This window comes from Mobula birostris, chromosome 2 (genome assembly GCF_030028105.1).
Source record: "Mobula birostris isolate sMobBir1 chromosome 2, sMobBir1.hap1, whole genome shotgun sequence".
Classification (NCBI taxonomy): domain Eukaryota; kingdom Metazoa; phylum Chordata; class Chondrichthyes; order Myliobatiformes; family Myliobatidae; genus Mobula; species Mobula birostris.
In genome coordinates this window covers 31,587,143-31,607,266 of record NC_092371.1, presented here as the reverse complement: position 1 = coordinate 31,607,266, position 20,124 = coordinate 31,587,143, and the positions used below count along the sequence as shown (strand labels likewise).

The 20,124-nt window shown below is 41.8% G+C and overlaps 1 protein-coding gene across 2 annotated transcripts in view; it reads left to right on the top strand.

Annotated features, from left to right (window-relative positions):
* The window catches only part of LOC140185840 (pleckstrin homology domain-containing family G member 4B-like), a 211,770-nt gene extending 193,279 nt beyond the window's left edge, over positions 1-18,491 (top strand). For both annotated transcript variants that reach the window (XM_072239629.1, XM_072239619.1), the window contains 3 exons: positions 3,296-3,513; positions 13,132-13,196; positions 16,358-18,491. In XM_072239629.1, coding sequence (XP_072095730.1) covers positions 3,296-3,513; positions 13,132-13,176 — 263 coding nt within the window. In that variant the 3' untranslated portion in view covers positions 13,177-13,196; positions 16,358-18,491. The remainder of the gene's footprint in view (positions 1-3,295; positions 3,514-13,131; positions 13,197-16,357) is intronic.
* The last annotated feature ends 1,633 nt before the right edge of the window (positions 18,492-20,124 follow it).

Genomic DNA, 20,124 nt, shown 5'->3' with positions numbered 1-20,124 from the left:
TGTCAAATCTGTGCAAGCTTCTAAGAAAATGGAGGGACAGCTGTTCTTTTTCTGTAACGGCACTTATGTGCTGGTCCCCGGATAGAAACTCCAAAATGATAATGTCAAGGAACTTAGTTACTGGCTCTCCCCATTTCTGATTCCGTAACGAGGACTGGCTTATGGACCACTGGTTTCTTCCTCCTGCGGTCAATACCTCGCTGCTTGGTTTTGCTGATGTTAAGTGAGACGTGGTTGTTGTGGCATCATTCAGCCAGATATTCTATCTCTTTCCTGTAAGCCGAGTTCGTTATGAAGTACAAATTAATTTAGCATTCTATCACTTTGTCCTGTTGCAATACAATTCCTTTTGCCAGAACACTAGAGAGGGAGAATGAATAGAAGTACTGACAGTTGTTAAGTTAGACCAGTGTTGAGTTTGCAGGAGGATGGGATTGTCCTGTTTGTGGAGATCGACTTAGTTGCAGGTCAACTGTTGGCTGAAAAAAGAAAAAGAGCTAAACCACTTGCAATTTTATAACAGTACTTCTGATAAAATGTTAGTAGGTTTAGTCTCTGGAGTCACTGACTGGTGTAAATCCACACCAGGCAGAGAACAGAACTGAAGAAGCAAAGGACTGGCAGACACCTACACTGGTGTTGATGGTGATGATGACGATGCATGCCTCTGTCTTGAAAGACAATGGAAAGTGGCACAGGAGAGATCTCTCCAGGGCATGAGCCTAGGTGGCAGATATGGAGATCCTGGGATGCCAGTTGTCAAGATCACCCTCTCGGCTTCACCAGTGTAGTCCAAAGGAAAGTGAAGCAACACATTTGGCACCAGCTTGGCTGCAGGAGCTGCTGGGAAGATGTTTAGAAAAATAGAACATAGAAACATAGAAAACATACAGCACAATACAGGCCCTTCAGCCCACAAAGCTGTGCCGAACATATCCCTACCATAGAACTACCTAGGCTTTACCCATAGCCCTCTGAGGGCTCATTTTTCTAATTTTTCTAAGCTCCATGTAGCCATCCAGGAGTTTCTGAAAAGACCCTATCTTTTCCGCCTCCACCACTGCCAACGGCAGCCCATTCCACGCACTCACCACTCTCTACGTAAAAAAACTTACCCCTGACATTTCCTCTGTACCTACTTCCAAACACCTTAAAACTGTGCCCCCTTGTGCTAGCCATTTCAGCCCTGGGAAGAAGACTCTGGCTATCCACACGATTAATATCTCTCATCATCTTATACACTTCTATCAGGTTATCTGTCATTCTCCGTTGCTCCAAGGAGAAAAGGAGGAGTTCACTCAATTTATTCGCATAAGGCATGCTCCCCAATCCAGACAACATCCTTATAAATCTCCTCTGCACCCTTTCTATGATTTCCACATCCTTCCTGTATTGAGGCGACCAGAATTGAGCACAGTACTCCAAGTGGGGTCAGACCAGGGTCGTATATAGCTGCAACATTACCTCTCGGCTCCTAAACTCAATTTCATGATTGATGAAGGCCAATGCACCGTATGTCTTCTTAAACACAGAGTCAACCTGCATAGCAGCTTTGAGTGTCCCATGGGCTCAGACCTCAAGATCCCTCTGATCCTCCACACTGCCAAGAGTCTTGCCATTAATGCTATATTCTGTCATCATATTTGAACTACCAAAATGAACCACCTCACATTTATCTGGGTTGAACTCCATCTGCCACTTCTCAGCTCAGTTTTGCATCTTATCAATGTCCCGTTGTAACCTCTGACAGCCCTCCACACTATCCACAACACCCCCAACCTTTGTGTCATCAGCAAATTTACTAACCCATCCCTCCACTTTCTCATCCAGGTAGTTTATAAAACTCACAAAGAGTCGCGGTCCCAGAACAGATCCCTGAGGCACACCACTGGTCGCCGTACTCCATGCAGAATATGACCCATCTACAACCACTTTTTGCCTTCTGTGGGCAAGCCAGTTCTGGATCCACAAAGCAATGTCCCCTTGGATCCCATGCCTCCTTACTTTCTCAATAAGCCTTGCATGGGGTTCCTTATCAAGTGCCTTGCTGAAATCCATATACACTACATCTACAGCTCTACCTTCATCATTGCGGCTCTAACTTCATCAATGAAGCTATATCATTCATATGTTTGATGATATCCAGGCATCTTAGTGGCTCCACTCCGGATTTTCTGTCTGCGTTTACTCCTGTAACCTTCGTCTCTCCTGATGCTGCCCAAAAGGCAGTGATGGTATTTACCAGTAGCTGGGGAGTCACGAGCACCAGGGTGTGTCCACATGCTGGTGGTCCTGTGTGCTGCATGTGCAGGGGCCAGACCCCCTCCCTGTCCTCTATTGTTCAACATGTGTCCAAGAGGAGTTCAGTTTCCGTGTGTCACCAGCGAGAAGGCACCACATGAGGCTTGCTGTTGGAGAAGCTATGTATTGGCAGGGAGATACTTATGCATTCAGCTCTTCTTTTCGCGAGACTGGTAGCCAGCGGTGGAAGCTGAAGTGAGAGCAACAAGCACTACCCGCTACACTACCACACTATATCTGTCACAACAACCATTTGACACATTGGGTTTGAGAGGGGCAATAACTCATCCACGATGGTATGGCGGAGCAGACTTGGTGGACTGAGTGGCTTAATTCTGCTTTCACGTCTTATGGTCTTATAGACTTGAAAAGCTTTCTTCTCCCACTGTGCTTCTCTCTCTCACAGATATCTAAAGCTGAAGAGCAGGTTAAATACCAGCTATGTCCACAAATTCGGATCTTCTTGAACAAATAATCCATGTTGGCATTCACCCTCTCCATGGACAAATAATTCAGTCTAGTGCAGTCTGTTCGTTGTGCCATTACAACTTTCCATTGTGAATGTTTTGGATTGTACGTTGTCTAAACAATTTATGCGGTGGATGTGATTGGTTGTCTATTGTATCTACTCAGATAGGGGTGAACTTTTAGAGGTGGGTTTCATTGGTCATTTATCTTACCCTTGGTGTAAGATCTATTGAACAAAGTAGCACTAGATTCGATTGCACTATGTTTGTGAGATTTCCTCTGCTCTTGTACCAAGGCTACGCCAGGTGAAGGAGAATCTTGTCCTGTAATTCCTCTGAATGTCAGTGGAAGCAAAACTAGAGGGGGTGACATTAATCAAGGGAAGTATGTGAGGAATGTTTGTTTTATTATTGCTTTTCCTGGCCAGGCCATTGGGAAATGCTTGCTCTGTTTGAAAATGTTACAGGCTGTTCCATGTGCAATGAGGATGGGCTGAGCTGATGACAGGTGTTTGCTTCATCCACAGTTGAGAGTTCAGAAACCTCTTCCCAGTGTAACTCCACAGAGAGCGTCAGCGGCTTCAGCAGTTCCAACCACAGCAGCCTCTCCCTGACCGGAGGGGAGACTGAGGAAGCACTGTCTACCTCATCTGGACCATGCAAGCCCAGTTCACATCAATCCTCACTCTGCCTGCCCACATTACTGCCAAAGGGAGAACTTCCATTTGGAAATATGATCAATAAGGTATGTACTGTATCTCAGTGCTGATATGGTTTCTGTACTACCTTCTGCCCATTCCTTTCCAATGGATTCAAAAACACTGGTGAACTCCCATTCAAGTTGAAGTCAGTTATTGGGAATGCCCTTATTCTCGCCTCTCCACTGGAGCCAGTAACATTTCGAAACAAGGCAAGCATCTTCCTTTTTGAAGATATTGCTTAAGGGATTTTGGGACAAGTTGTTCTATTCCACAGGTTTCAGCTGTCTCCAGACCCTACCCAGTTGTTCCTGTCAGTGGTTTATCAGGCACCATTATTCCCAACAGATGGAATTAACATACACTCAGAGGCCAGTTTATTAGGTACACCTATACACTTGCTTGTTAATGCAAATATCTAATCAGCTAATCATGTGAAGCTCAATGCATAAAAGCATGCAGGCATGGTCAAGAGGTTCACTTGTTGTTCAGACCAAACATCAAAATGGGGAAGAAATGTGATCTAAATGACTTTAATCCTGGAATGATTGTTAGTGTCAGACGGGTGGTTTGAGTATCTCAGAAACTGCCATCTCCTGGAATTTTCATGCACAACAGTCTCTAGATTTTACAGAGAAAGGTATGAAAAACAAAAAAATAAAATAGCCAGTGAGCGACAGTTCTGTGGGCAAAAATGCTTTGTTAATGAAAAGAGGTCAAAGGAGAATGGCCAGACTGGTTCATTCGTACAGGAAGGTGACAGTAACTCAAATAATCAGACTTTACAACAGTGGTATGCAGAAGAATATCTCTGAATGCATAACATGCTAACATTAACTCAGTGGCCACTTTATTTGGTGTAGGAGGTACCTAATAAAATGGCCACTGATTGTGACTATTACACAGCTTGTTTCCTGAACCCTACAATGGAACAATTTCAAAGTTGCTGCTGAATGCAGCAGGCCAGGCAGCATCTCTAGGAAGAGGTACAGTTGACGTTTCGGGCCAGGTCCTGACGAAGGGTCTCGGCCCGAAACATCAACTGAACCTCTTCCTAGAGATGCTGCCTGGCCTGCTGCGTTCACCAGCAACTTTGATATGTGTTGCTTGAATTTCCAGCATCTGCAGAATTCCTCGTGTAATGGAACAATTTGTTTGTTTGTTTAAAGGGAGGTGTTACTTCTGAGGTGTGTTAACCAGATTAGTGTAAATTGATCTGGATTCTGCCCATTACACTGAACATTTTGAATATGAAGTATCAGCCTGTAATTAGCTGATAAGTGAATTCATAAACACAAAAGATTCTGCAGATGCTGGAAATCCAGAGTAACACATACAAAATAATGGAGGAACTCAGCAGCTTGGACAGCTTCTATGGAGGGGAATAAGCAGTCAACGTTTCAAGCCAGACTGTTCGTATTCATTTTCTTTTGACTGTGATGACCTGGTGATTGTGAGAACATGACCACTCTGTGTTTAAGAGCCAATACAGTCATTCCTTGATTAACAAAAGGGATATATTCCTGGTGCGTATTCTGTTAACCAGAATTTTATAATTGAAAGGGTACAATGAAATTATTCTAGAAGACTACATTATAAAAGCAAGGATGTAATATTAAGGCTTTATAAGACATTGGTCAGACTTCATTTGGAGTATTGTGAGTAGTTTTTGGGCCCCTTATCTAAGAAAGTATGTTCTGGCATTAGCAAGGGTCCAGTGGAGGTTCTTTTTTAAAAGTTTAAAGTAAATTTATTATCAAACTACATATATTTCACATATACAACCCTGAGATGCATTTTTTGCAGGCATATTCAGTAAGTCCATAATAAAATAATAACTGTAACAGAATTAATGAAAGACTGCATCAACATGGGCATTCAATCAGTGTGCAAAAGACAAAAAAATGTTCAAATACAAAGAGAAAGAATTAATAATAATAAATAAATAAGCAATAAATATCAAGAACATCAGATATAGAGTCCTCAAAAGTGAGTCCATAGGTTGTGGGAACATTTCAATGATGGGGCAAGTGAAGTTGAGTGAAGTTATCCCCTTTGGTTCAAGAGCCTAATGGTAGAGGGGTACTTTATACTTTGTACTTTATTGTCGCCAAATAATTGATACTAGAATGTACAATCATCACAGCGATATTAGATTCTGTGCTTCCCGCTCCCTGGATTACAAATCGATAGTAAATATTAAAAATTTAAATTATAAATCATAAATAGAAAATAGAAAAATGGAAGGTAAGGTAGTGCAAAAAAACCGAGAGGCAGGTCCAGATATTTGGAGGGTATGACCCAGATCCGGGTCAGGATCCGTTCAGCAGTCTTATCACAGTTGGAAAGAAGCTGTTCCCAAATCTGGCCGTATGAGTCTTCAAGCTCCTGAACCTTCTCCCGGAGGAAAGAGGGACGAAAAGTGTGTTGGCTGGGTGGGTCGTGTCCTTGATTATCCTGGCAGCACTGCTCCGACAGCGTGCGGTGTAAAGTGAGTCCAAGGACAGAAGATTGGTTTGTGTGATGTGCTGCACCATGTTCACGATCTTCTGCAGCTTCTTTCGGTCTTGGACAGGACAACTTCTATACCAGGTTGTGACTGTTCCTGAACCTGGTGGTGTGCGTCCCGAGGCTCCTGTACCTTCTTCCTAATTGCAGCAGCAAGAAGAGAGCATGACCCGGGTGGTGGGTGTCCCTGATAATAGATGCCGCTTTCCTTCACTTTACCTGTAATGAACTGGGCTGTATCCACTATTTTTTGTCAGCTTTTCTCTTCAAGGCATTGGAGTTTCCACACTAGACTGTGATGCCAAATCTTCATAAACATCTAAGTAGAGGCACTACCATGCTTTCTTTATAAACTTTATGTTCCAAAGTTAACGCAGGTCGACTCTGTGGTTAAGAAAGCATATGGTGCATTGGCCTTCATCAATCATGGGATTGAGTTTAGGAGCCGAGAGGTAATGTTGCAGCTGTATAGGATCCTGGTCAGACACCACTTAGACTACTGTGCTCTGTTCTGGTCGCCTCACTACAGGAAGGATATGGAAACCACAGAAAGGGTGCAGCGGAGATTTACAAGAATGTTGCCTGGATTGTGGAGCATCCCTTATGAGAATAGGTTGAGTGAACTCGGCCTTTTCTCCTTGGAGCAATGGAGAATGAGAGACGACCTGATAGAGGTGTATAAGGTGATGAGAGCCATTGATCATGTGGTTAGTCAGAGTCTTTTTCCCAGCGCTGAAATAGCTAGCACAAGAGTGCACAGTTTCAAGGTGCTTGGAAGTAGGTACAGAGGCCATGTCAGGGGTAAGTTTTTTTTATGCAGTTGAGTGGTAAGTGCGTGGAATGGGCTGTCGGCGACGGTGGTGGAGGTAGATACAATAAGGTCTTTTAAGAGACTCCTGGATAGGTACATGGAGCTTAGAAAAATGGAGGACTATGGGTAACCCTAGGTAATTTCTCAGGTAAGGACATGTTCGGCACAGCTTTGTGGGCTGAAGGGCCTGTAATGTGCTGTAGGTTTTCTCTGTTTCTGTGTTTCAATTGAACACATCTACAAGGAATGCTGTCGCAGGAAAGCAGCATCCGTCTTCAAGTAGCCCCACCAACTAGGCCATGTTTCTTTCTTGTGTCTGCCATTAGGAAAAAGGTGTAGGAGCCTCAGGTTCTGGACTGTTATTACCCCTCAAACATCAGGCTCTTGAACCAGAGGGGATAACTTCACTCAGCTTCACTCACCCCGTTACTGAACTTTTCCACCAGCCTGTGGACTCACTTTCATCTCAGGTTCTCGATAATTATTGTTTATTTATTTATTTATTAATGTTATTTAGTTTGTGTTGTTTCTTTTCATATTTGCACAGTTTTTTGCCTTTTTCACATTAGTTGTTTGTCTTATTGCGTGGTTTTTCATTGATTCTATCGCATTTCTTTGTTCTACTTTGAATGTCTTCTAGAAAATGGATCTTAGGGTAGCATATGATGACGTATATGTACTTTGATCATAAATTTACTCCGAACTTTGAATTTTGAACACATCCCGTGGCAGCTCATTCCATATGCTCACCACCTTCTGCTTGAAAAAGTTCAAAGTTTAAAGTGTGTGTGTCAACATATACTATCCTGCAATTCATTTTCTTAAGGGCCTTCACAGTAGAATAAAGAAACCTGTGAGTCCTGAGTCGGTGGTAGGGAAGTTACTGGAGAGAATTCTTCGGCATAGGATTGATGAGCATATGGAACACCATGGCCTAATTAGTGAGAGCTGGCATGACTTTGTACAGAGAAGTTGTGTCTTACTAAAGTGATTGAGTTTTTTGACGAGGTAATGAGGGTGATTGTGGATGTTGCCTACATGGATTTAGTAAAGTGTTTGACAAGGTCCCTCATGGGAGTCTCATCCAGAAGATTAGAAGGTGAATTAGACATTTGGATTCAGAATGCCTTGCCCATGGAAGACAGAGGATAGTGGTTGAAGGGATTTATTGTGGCTGGAGGTCTGTGATTAGTGGTGCTCTATAAGGATCTGTACTGGAACCTCTGCTGTTTGTGATGTATATAAATGACCCAGATGAAAATATAAACAAGAGAAAATCTGCAAATGCTGGAAATCCAAGTATTCTCCAGCATTTTGTGCGGATGAAAATATAGCTGGGTGGGTTAGTAACTTTGCAGATGATACAAAGACTAGTGGTGTTGGGGATATCAAGGAGGACTGGCAAAGAATACAGCAGGATATAGATCAGTTGCCGATACTGTATGGGTGGAAAAATAGCATATGGAGCTTAACACAGCCAAATGTAATGTGTTGCCCCTTGACAGGTCAAATACAAAGAAACAGTATACTGGTAAGGGCAAAAGAGCAGAGGGATTTTGGGGTCCAAGTTTATAGCATCCTGAAAGTGGCTACATAGGTTAATAGGTTAGTTAAGAAGGGATTAGGAATATTGCATGCTTGTCTTTATTAGTCGAGGCATTGAGTCCAAAAGTCAGGAAGTTATGTTGCAGCTTTACTTTATAAAACTGTGGTTTGGCCATTTTTTCACCCCATTATGTTAAGGCTTTGGAGGGGATGTAAAAGAGGTTTACCAGGATGCTGCCTGGTTTAGAGTGCATATGCTATCATGAGAGGCTGGGTCAACTTGGATTGTTTTCTCTGGAGTGCTGGAGGCTGAGGAGAGATCTGATGGAGGTTTATAAGATTTTGGGAGGCATAGACAGAGTAGACAGATAATATTATTTTCCCAGTGTTGAAATGTCTAAGAGGGCATGCATTTAAGAAGATGTGAGGGGCACGTTTTTTTTACACAGAGAGTAGTGGGTGTCTAGAATGCATTGCCTGGGCAGGTGGTAGATACAGATATATAGAAACATAGAAAATAGGTGCAGGAGTAGGCCATTCGGCCCTTCGGCCCTTCGAGCCTGCACCGCCATTCAGTATGATCATGGCTGATCATCCAACTCAGAACCCTGTACCAGCCTTCCCTCCATACCCCCGATCCCTTTAGCCACATCGGTCATATGAGGGACTCAGAAGAGATGTTTAGGGAAGCACATGAATGTGAGGAAAATTGAGAGATATGGACATTGTGTAGACAGAGGGGATTAGATTAGTTGGCACTCGATTGCTAATTTATTCAGTTCAGCATAACATTATGGGCTGAAGGGCCTGTTTCTGTTCTGTACTGTTCTAAATACAATGGAATGAATGAATGAAAAACTATTGGTAAACAACTAATGTGGAAATACAAAAAAAAAACAATCAATCAGACAGATAGAAATATAGATAAATATATAAATAGTAGCTTGGATTGGCTATTTGGAGAGGTTTGGTAGATCACTGAGCTTGGCAAAATGTTTGCAGATGTTTAATCTCCATTCGAGAAGCCATCAGTAGTGTGCACTTGAAGGTGTTGTCTCCTCAGAATGCCAGCTTACATACTCCTCCGGGGTCTGAATGGATATTGATTAGAAAACATGAATTCTCGCCTCCATCAGGTCCTTTCTCCTCTCACTCTAAACTAGTTCCAGTTTCCCCTACCCAAGACAAAAGACCATTACCATCCAGCTTATCTATGCCTCTCATAATTTTAAACATTTCTGTTAGGTTGTCCCTTCCCTGGTATACCTTTCCCGATGACTCAGGGCCCCTAGTCCTCTCAATATCCATATGAGTCTTCTCTGCATTCTTTCCAGTTCAACACATCTTTCCTGTAACAAGGTGATGAAATTTGCACACATTTGTTCAATTTCAATCTAAAATTACAGTAATTCTTTTCACATAAATATTTTTTTCAAAATTTGATTTTTTAAATATGGAACTATTTAACCTTCTTCCCTTAACTGAAGCAGTTGCATTGCTTTGCATAAGGTTTCAGACAGATCTATGTCACACAATGTGGACAAAAACTGACCAAGTACAAAAATACACAAAATATGATATATTTTCTTGTGAAATCTATTTTCACTACATTGCCATTATTAACCTTTAGAAGACCAAAGTTAACAGTGTCCTATATAAAATGTCCCATTCTGAGGTAACCTGCGAAGGACACCAACCTTGGAGATGCTCATCCTCATATGTTGCCGACTCACAATGATGAGTAATAATGTCCTTGGGGATGTACAAAACTGAGAAATCATTACAATATTTGCACTGTCTTTCATTAGCACCACAAATTACGTCAGCTCTACATACTGAATCACACCTATTATGTATACTGCATTATATATATATACACACACACATACACATGCACACATTCGAGGGGTGACTGATAAGTTCCTGGCCTAAGGTAGAAGGAGTCAATTTTAGAAAACCTAGCACATTCATTTTTCCTACATTTATACATTTAGTCCAGCAGTCATGGAGCATACGGATCTCTTCTTTGCAGAAGTCGGCGTCTTGGACCTCCAGAAAGTGGTCCACAGCAGGGATGATTGATAAGTTCATGGCCTAAGGTAGAAGGAGGTGAGGAGAAACTTCAAACTTTCTGTATAGTCACTCAAAGAATTGAACTGTACGTGCATGTATAACTCATCTCCTTCTACCTTAGGCCACAAACTTATCAATCACTCCTGCTGTGGACCACCTGGAGGTCCAAGATGCTCTCATTACATGCACGTGTAGTTCAACTCTTTGAGTAATAATGCAGAAAGTTTGAAGTTAATAACTCATCTCCTTCTACCTTAGCCCATGAACTTATCAATCACCCCTCGTATATATCTGGACCAATGTATCTTTGTGTTTCCAATTATTTAGAACAGAGAACATGATAGCTCAGTAGCAACCCTTCAGCCAATGATGCTGTGCTGACCTTATAACCTACTCTCAGATCAATCTAGTTCTTCCCTCTTACATAACCCTTTATTTTTTCTACCATCCATGTACCTATCTAAGAGTTTCTTAAATGCCCTAATGTAGCTGCCCCTACCACCACCCTTGCCAGCATGTTCCACACATTCCAATCATCTTAATATTATGCCCCTTCATATGCCCCTGTGTCAGAGAGATAGGAAGCTAAGCAGAGGGGTGGCGTGGCTCTCCTGGTAAAGGATGGCATCAAATCAGTAGAAAGATGTGACATAGGATCAGAAGATGTTGAATCCTTGTGGGTTGAGTTAAGAAAATGCAAGGGTAAAAGGACCCTGATAGCAGTTATATACAGGCCTCCAAACAGTGGCTGGGATTGGGACTACAGATTACAATGGAAAATAGAGAAGGCGTGTCAAAAGGGCAATGTCATGGGAGATTTTAACATACAGATAGATTGGGAAAATCAGGTTGGTATTGGATCTCAAGAAAGTGAACTTGTTGAATGGCTATGAAATGGCTTTTTAGAGCAGTTTGTCGTTGAGCCTACTAAGGGATCAGCTATATTAGATTGGGTGTTATGTAAGAACCAGAGGTGATAAGGGAGCTAAAGGTAAAGGAGCCCTTAGGAGGCAGTAATCACAATATGAAAGAGTTCAACTTGAAATTTGACAGGGAGAAAGTAAAATCCGATGCAGCAGTATTTCAGTGGAGTAAAAGAAATTGCAGTACTATGAGGGAGTAGTTGGCTAAAGTAAATTGAAAACAGTTGCTGGTAGAGATGACAGCAGATCAGCAATGGTTTGAGTTTCTGGGAAAAATCAGGTTGTTGGGACCACTTCTTTTTATGCTGTATATCAGTGATATAGATGATGGAATAGATGGCTTTGTTGCAAAGTTTGCAGATGATATGAAGATTGGTGGAGGGGCAGGTAGTGCTGACAAAACCGGAAGGTTGCAGAATGACTTAGTAGAATGGCAATAGAGTTGAAGATCAGCTGGGTAGAGAAAGTTTCAAATGAGAGGGTTTTGTCCGAAGTTGATAGACCACGGATATTACTGGTGAAGATTATGAAGTTAAAAGTTGCTAATTGTGGACACGTTACGTGGAGAGATAACATCTTGTCAGACTTGCTAGCTGGAAAGGTGGAGGGAAAGAAAGGAAGAGGAAGGCAAAGAACAATGTAGCTGGATAACATCAAGGATTGGACCAAGCTGGACGAGACTAGGGACGTTGTGGACAAATGTTGGGACAGAGCGGCGTGGAGGGAAATCGTCCGCCAACTGGAAATTCCAGATGCAATCTAATGACAAAGAAAGTGGCAAATTAAATACAATGTTGGAAAATGCACTTTGGTGGAAGAAATAAATATGCAGACTATTTTCTAAATGGGGAGAAAATCCAGAAATCTGAAATGCAAAGGGACTTGGGAGTCCAAGAGGTCTAGAATATAAGAGCAGGGATGTGATGCTAGGACTTTATAAGGCACTAGTAAGGCCTCACCATGAGTATTGTAAACAGTTTTGGGTCTTTGTCAATGGAAAGGTGTGCTGGCATTGGAGAGGGTTCAGAGGAGGTTTACAAGATGATTCCAGGAATGAAGGGAATTAATTCTGCTCCTATGGTCTCATGGAAAGAGTTTTCATATGAGGAATACTTGATGGCTCTAGGCCTGTACTCACTGGAATTTAGGGTGGGGAAGGCGGGATCTCATTGAAACCTTTTAAATGTTAAAAGGTCTAGACAGAGTAAATGTTTTCCATTGTGGGAGAGTCTAAGGCCAAAGGACACAGCCTCAGGATAAAGGGACATCTATTTAAAGCAGAGATGCGGAGAAATTTCTTTAGCCAGAGGGTGGAGAATTTGTAGAATTTGTTACCACAGGTAGCTGTGGAGGCCAGTTTGTTGGGTGTATTAAGGCAGAGATTGATAGGTTCTGGATTGGCCACGGCATCAAAGGTTATGGGGAAAAGGATAGGGAATGGGGCTGATTGAGGGGGAAAAAATATCAACCATGATTGAATGGTGGAGCAGACTCGATGGGCCAAATGGCCTAAAAGTCTGCTTCTATGTCTTATGGTCTTTTGTCTTATAATCGCCATTATGCTCTGGGAGAAAATCTCTGGCTATCCACTCTATCTATGCCTCTTATCATCTTTTACATCTCCATCAAGTTTAATCCTCCTTTGCCCCAAAAAGAAAAATCCTAGCTCATTCAACCTATCTTCATTATAAATGCTCTCTAGTCCAGGCAGCATCCTGGTTAATCTCCCCTGACCCCTTTCTAAACCTTCCACAACTAATTGTTGTTTGGTTTCATTTTATTTACAATGTACTGCTCTGTTGCAGGAAAAATCACCTGATGTACCCATGAAACGATCAACAGCCGTCTGACCGTCAGGAACACCACTTCGGTACGTGCTTACATCTGCTACCAGATGCATGTTCACTGAGGACCACTCCTCCTGGCATCTGGAAGCTCACTTGGTAGAGACCAAGTTGGGACATTGGGTTGCAGAGTTGGGGAGATGGGTTCAGGAGGTTGCAGGATTGTGCTGGAGAGGGGTGGGGTCACAGTCAGGCTGGGATCAGGTGTTGGGGTACTTGCAGAGAACTTAAAAGCGTAAGTCGGAGTAGCCTGTCTCCCTTGGACCCAATCAGTCTGGTGGCCCGAGTCTGAATAAAGCAACTCCTATATTCAGTGTGAGGCTCTGGTTCTGCCTGAATAGACCCAGGCCACTCCTGGGTTTCACATTCACTGGAGGACTCTGGACATGCAGCATTGATCTGTGACTAGTGAACCCTAGTGGATGTCACTGCATTTATCTACAATCCTCTGTGATAATGAAGCACTTGAAGGCCTCTAGTATTATTTCAGAGCCAAACTATGACGTAGCAGTCATTTAAAGGGAATTCCTTGCAGACAAAATTCTGTAGTACAGTGTAAATAATCATTGCACCAGTCAGCGATCAGCAACAGTACACTGGTCAGTGATCTATTATAGAGCATGGGGCTTTACAGCACAGCACAGTACAGGCCCTTCGGCCTACAATGTTGTGCCAAACCTCTGACCTATCAATGTAATACTCCTACATAACCCTCCATTTTCTTTTATCATCTATATGCCTACCACAGATTCTCTCGAAATTTTCACAAGAGAAATGGACGGAAACTTGCAAAAGCAATATGTTCAGGGTTAAGCGGAGCCAATGGGGAAATGGGAATAATGGGCAGTTCTTTTGAAGGGCAACCACGGCAAAAATGGTTCTTGAACCAACCGGCAAAACCCTAATCGCTATGGTTTCGCAACACCGTTGCTACTTTGATCACTTTGCACTTAAGAGGACTTATGTTTTGTTTCATTTTTTTTGTTCTTTCTTGTATAATTTTTGTTTAGGTTTTTCTTGAGAATGCTGCTTATCTAATGCTATGTGTTTGTGATGCCTCTGTAAGATTTTCAATGCCCCTGTCCATACATATACTTGTGCACAAGACAATGAACTCAAATTTTACTTTTGCCTCTTTGCTGCCTAACTTTACACATGCATTCAAAGCAAATAATTCCGTTGGCATATCCAAATGCAGCCCAGTGTGTGGGCCGTACCAGAATGAGGCACGCACTGTGATGGTATTTGGTTTGATGACTGCAAAGTTCTAAACTCAAATGAAGATCTCAAGTCCTGTCCAATATAGATAGGTACGGGAGGTTATACTATAGCTACCTACTGTTCAAAGACTAGTCGACTTCCCTGTTTATCCTCCATGGTGAGTTTAGCTGCCAATACTCACCATTTGAGCAATGGGTCCCCGCCGCACCCACCAAGGAGGTGATACTTCCAGTTAACTAAGTACTTTAAACACAATTCATTCACAAATTTAAATTTAGATAACATTCTTATAACACATTTAAAACTCACAGAGGAATTCTGTCGTATAAAAGATTCTCAAAACACAGGTACACTTCCTATAAGCTAGAAATACATACCAATGAATTGCGGATGAACAAATTGTCTGTTGTAAAAATCAAAGGAAGAGGAATGAAGTCTAGTTCACCCCATCTTTCTGTCATTCTACTTGTTGTTCTTGACCATTCCTAACAAGCCTGACTGCGCTCTTGCATTGATACGATTCTTTTGCCACTTGCGTGACTGCACACATGTGATATTTTTTCCAGATGCCTTTTCACACAGATTGTCTAAAAGTTTCTGGAGTAGAGTTCCAAGTTACCCACAATTAATGCAGTGAGATGTGACTCCCATGAGTATAGAAATCTTCCAACTATTTATAGATCAGCTATTTGCTATGCTAGATGATAGTATAAATCTGGTTTGTGAGTTCTTTTGAACTAAATAACTTAGCCAGTTTTAGTTTATATTAAAGACAATAGCATAACTCCATTGTCTTTAACTGCATTTCTTGAGCATTCAGCCTTGTGCTGTGGGCCAACATCCTATGCTGTAAAGATAGTGTTGTTTGTTTACAAAGTTGCCCTTTCAAGATTAGACTAATTATTGCTTGCCATTTGCATTAAGAAATGAAGACTGGCTCCCATTTATGACAAGAACCTGAACAAAGAATATTAGTTAACTTACTCAAAAACCAGTCTTTGATCTCTAGAGATGTCAGCTAATGTGTTGGAAAGCTGAGCTTGGCAAAAAAGCCCACTGGCCCTGGACAGTAAACATCCATCACAGCACACATAACTCGAACACTGGTTCCCCTACTTGTGCAATTCTCAGGCATTCTGTCTGTAGAGAAGGAGCCCTATGTTTAGCTAAGTGTCTGTAGAATGGAAAGTTAGAAAACAAAACCATAAACTATAGCAGCTGAATTAGGCCATTCAGCCCATTAAATCTACTCCACCATTTAATTAGGCTGATTAACCCTTTCAACCTCATTCCTCTGCCTTCACCCATAACCTTTGACACTCTTACTATTAAAATACTTATCAACCTCTCTTTAAATATATGCAATGACTTGGCCTCCACAGCTGTCTGTGCCAAAGAATTCCACAGATTCACCATCATCTGGCTCAAGGAATTCCCCCCCCCCCCCAACTCTGTTCTAAAGGAATGTCCTTCTATTTGGAGACTACACCCTCTGGTCTTAGACTCTTGCACTATTGGAAATGTCCTCTCCACATCCACTCTATCTAGGCCTTTCAATGTTCAGTAGGATTCAATAAGACAACCCCCCTGCAACTCCTCTAAACTCCAGTGAGTACAGGCCCAATCAATCAAACACTCCCTGTTCATTGATTGTTATCTATCTATTTAAGAGGAGGCAATGCACCACATTCTTTTAAGAATACTCAGTTCCTTTAACAGGAGGCACAAGAGATTCTGCAGATGGTGGAAATCTGGAGCAACACACACAAAAAGCTGGAGGAACTCAGCAGTTCAAGCAGCATCTATGGAGAGAAACAAATAGTCAGTGTTTCGGTTGAGACCCTTCACCATTATATGTGTGTTGCTCCTCTAACAGGAGGTTGGTGGTGAAGTTTGCAACACAGTGTGATTCGTGAGGTTAAGCTGCAACATTTCATTCTAATTCTGTGGTTTCTTTGCTCACCAGGCCTGAGATTTCATGAAGAGTTGGCGAAAGATCAGGACCCCAGCTGCTGCTGAGTTCAAGAGATTTAATTCCAGTTAAGAGCTGCAGAGCAAACAGATTTGTGGGAATTTACTTCGCCACTTGGGATTTGTCCCAACAGATTGTGCTTTTCATATTCAGAGAAACTGATGCTATAACGCAGCAGAATTTGAAGAAAAAGTGACCTCATGCTCGGAACTGGCCACATGAGTCAGGAGATGCGCCGCGACCCAACCCATGGCCTGTTCTGAGGTCACTGCCACGGAGCGAGAGTTTCTCTGTGGGCCTGTGGTTTAGTGCCTACTCCAGGCTCATTGACCAGTAATATCCAGCCTTATTTTTCACTCCAAGCCCCTGTAAGGTTTGGAATGACAGGCTCTAACAAAAATAAATGAAAAAAGAGAATTCCATTATTGCAAGATGAAAAAATTAAGCAAGCAAATTTGATTTTGGAGAAAATGGCACAAAGCCAAGGTTGAAAGGGAAAGGGCAATATAAGTATAACCTTTTCATCTAATTATTAAAATCCTTAAGTATATTTTAATATGTACCATAAAACCTATTGACATAACATTGTATATTGTAGTGCTGTCTTCTTTTGCACACATATTAGCTTTAATTACAATGCTGTTATAAAATGCAAAGTCAATTATAATACTTTTATATTTTTACAATATTAAAAACATTGCTTTTCTTGATGCTAATGATCTTTTGACCCTACTTCGGTATTTTCATATAATTCTACAATAACACTTACTTTGTACTAGATACTTATATCAAACTTATGTCCTGTCACTGTGAGTGCCTTCATCAGGTGACACAGAAATAATGAATCTAAAGTCAATCTGTTGCCTCCAGGTACTCACTGGGCAGAAAAGATAAAGCGCCACATATATCTATGAATGCAGAGCAGACTCCATAGGCCGGCCTAATTCTGCTCCTAAGAATAGGCACTGCACACCCTACCAGTACAGCCAGTCGCTCAGCACTGACAAATAACTTCATTTTTCAGACTGTTTCAAAATTTTCCAAGGTGATCAAATTAATTGCCTAAGAATTTGAGAACTTGCCTGAAACTGGTTGTGTCCGAAATCCAGTAGGTGTGTTGTCAGGGTGATCTCTCTGGCTGTTTCATGAGGTGATTAGCTTCGAGTTAGATGACAAGGTTTGGAGCGCATTGCTGCCTCGGGGAACCCCCTGCTTCATGCTGTAGTGGTAGTAGTCCGAATGCTCAACTCAAGTATGATGTTCTCTTGAGGGGGACTGTTTATTGGTGGTCTCTCAGGTGGTAGTAAAGGCTTATTCAGGATCCACATATTCTGGTGCAGTGTGCGCAAAAGTAATTCTTACGTAGCTCTCTATCATCTTGGGCATTGGATTTGTCTTTGGGGTTGTTCTGATTACCTCTCCTTCCTAAAATGAGAAGGAATCTTCAAATTAGACACATCTAATGGGTATTCTTTTAGCTTTGGAGAGACAATGGAGCAATCCTCGCTGAGTTAAAGTGGTGACAGAAAGAGCCTACTTAGGATCTGTAAAGAGCTGGATATTTGTCTAATAATCAGGGCTTCAGCTAAGGCAATGATATTAGTAATGAAAGGGATTTAAAAGAATATCATGCTGATCCTCATAGTTTGCTGCCTAGACCAAGATGATAAAGGCCTTGCTGAGCTGATAGGACTTAGCAAATCACCTGGCAATAGATCACTAGTGCTGGTGGAATAACCATTCTGGCAGCCGGACACTCACTCCACATAAAGCTATGAGCAGTCCCTAGTTCAGAGTAAAGCAAACTGTGTGATATAGTACCCCTACAACTCTCATTTTGTTGTCTCACAGCTCCACATAGAACTTGTTGCCCTGGAGGTGTTAGAAATAAAATATTGTAAAGTATTGACTTATCTCTTTCAGTGTATCTTTCCATATTCTCTGATTTACCACAAAGGTGGTGTGAAACACATGATGTGGTCCTCAACAAAGTAAATAAAATAAAATACACTCCTTAGTCTCTCCATGTACCCTTCCTGTGTAAATTAGAATCAACATGTAATAACTGCTGAATTTCCTGGAGTTACTGAGTAATTTCCATCTAGCGACTGTAACATTGTTGCTACGCAACTGAACATATATTAAAGGTTTGATTTGAACCATTTGATATGAGACGCTGTGTCCCATTTGTATTTCTTTTCTAAAGTTCATCATTCAGTTGTAGACAATGTTCCCTTTAATTTGTACTGACCAGTGTGCGCAAAATTCTTGTGTTGTGCAATTTTTGCCCAGGACAACATGTACGCACTGAATTTTTTATGTGAAGTAAACTACGAAGTCCAGTTTGTTGTTTGTCGCTTAAAGGAAATAAAATAATGCACATCATTATTTTTCACATGCTATAGGACAGCATGTCATTATATCAATCATTTCACATGTTATTAAAGTTGTTTGAAATGGCCGTTAAGCTATTCAGTTTTAAATGAACGAGCAGTGCTGCTGCTTCTTTGGAATTCGACATAACAAATCAATAATTTCTTCAATAGAAACAGTATAAATAAGCCAGTTCCAAAATTTGCAGACAAATCATCGCAAACTCCATGTTGTCAACATCATCTGCATCAGAAACTGGAAAAGGAAATGAGCATCACTCACAACACGCTGGAGGAACTCAGCAGGTCGGGCAGCATCCGTGGAAAAGATCAGACAACGTTTCAGGCCGGAACCCTTCATCAGGACTGAAACGTTGACTGCAGTCCTGACGAAGGGTTCCGGCCTGAAACATTGACTCCAGTCCTGACGAAGGGTTCCGGCCTGAAACGCTGACTGATCTTTACCACAGATGCTGCCCAACCTGCTGAGTTCCTCCAACGTGTTGTGAGTGTTGCTTTGACCCCAGCATCTGCAGATTATTTTGTGAAAAGGAAATGAGATTGTGTACGGTGAAGAAATATACTTAACATGCCAATGAACTAGAGGGTGACAACCTTTCGAGCACAGTTTAAATACCTTTGTGCACTAGTAGCAAAAGATGTGTGTGCGCACACATGCGGTCACCTTACAAGGAACATTAAATGGCCCCAGAACTGTCTGGTTCCTTCAGCATATTTGATGGAACTGTATTTGAATTAAACTAAGTTTACGAAATTCCTGTGATAAAGTAGGTGCCCCAGGAATACACAAATACACTCAGTGGCTACTGTACCTAATAAAGTGTGCTCTGTATGTTTGTGGTCTTCTGCTGCTGAAGCCCATGCACTTCAATGTGTTGTGCATTCAGAGATGCTCTCCTGCACACCACTGATGTAATGTATGGTTGTTTGAGTTACTGTCCATTTCCTGTCAGCTGCAACTAGTCTGATCATTCTCCGCTGACTTCCCTTATTAACAAGGCATTTTTTTGCTCACAGAACTGCCGCTCGCTGGATATTTTTTGTTTCTCACACCATTCTCTGTAAATTCTTATGTCTGTTGTGTGAGAAAATCCTAGGAGATCAGGAGTTTCTGAAATGCTCAAACCACCCCATCTGGCACCAACAATCATTCCATCATCAAAGTCACTTAGATCACTTTTCTTCTCCATTCTGATGTTTGGTCTGAATCACAGCTGAACTTCTTGACCATGTCTGCAGGCTGTTATGCACTGAGTTGCTACCTCATGATAGAATGATTAGATACTTGCATTAACAAGCAGGTCTATCTAATAAAGTGGCCACTGAGTGTTTGTTAAGATGTAGTGGTTCAGCTGCTTGCTTGGCAGA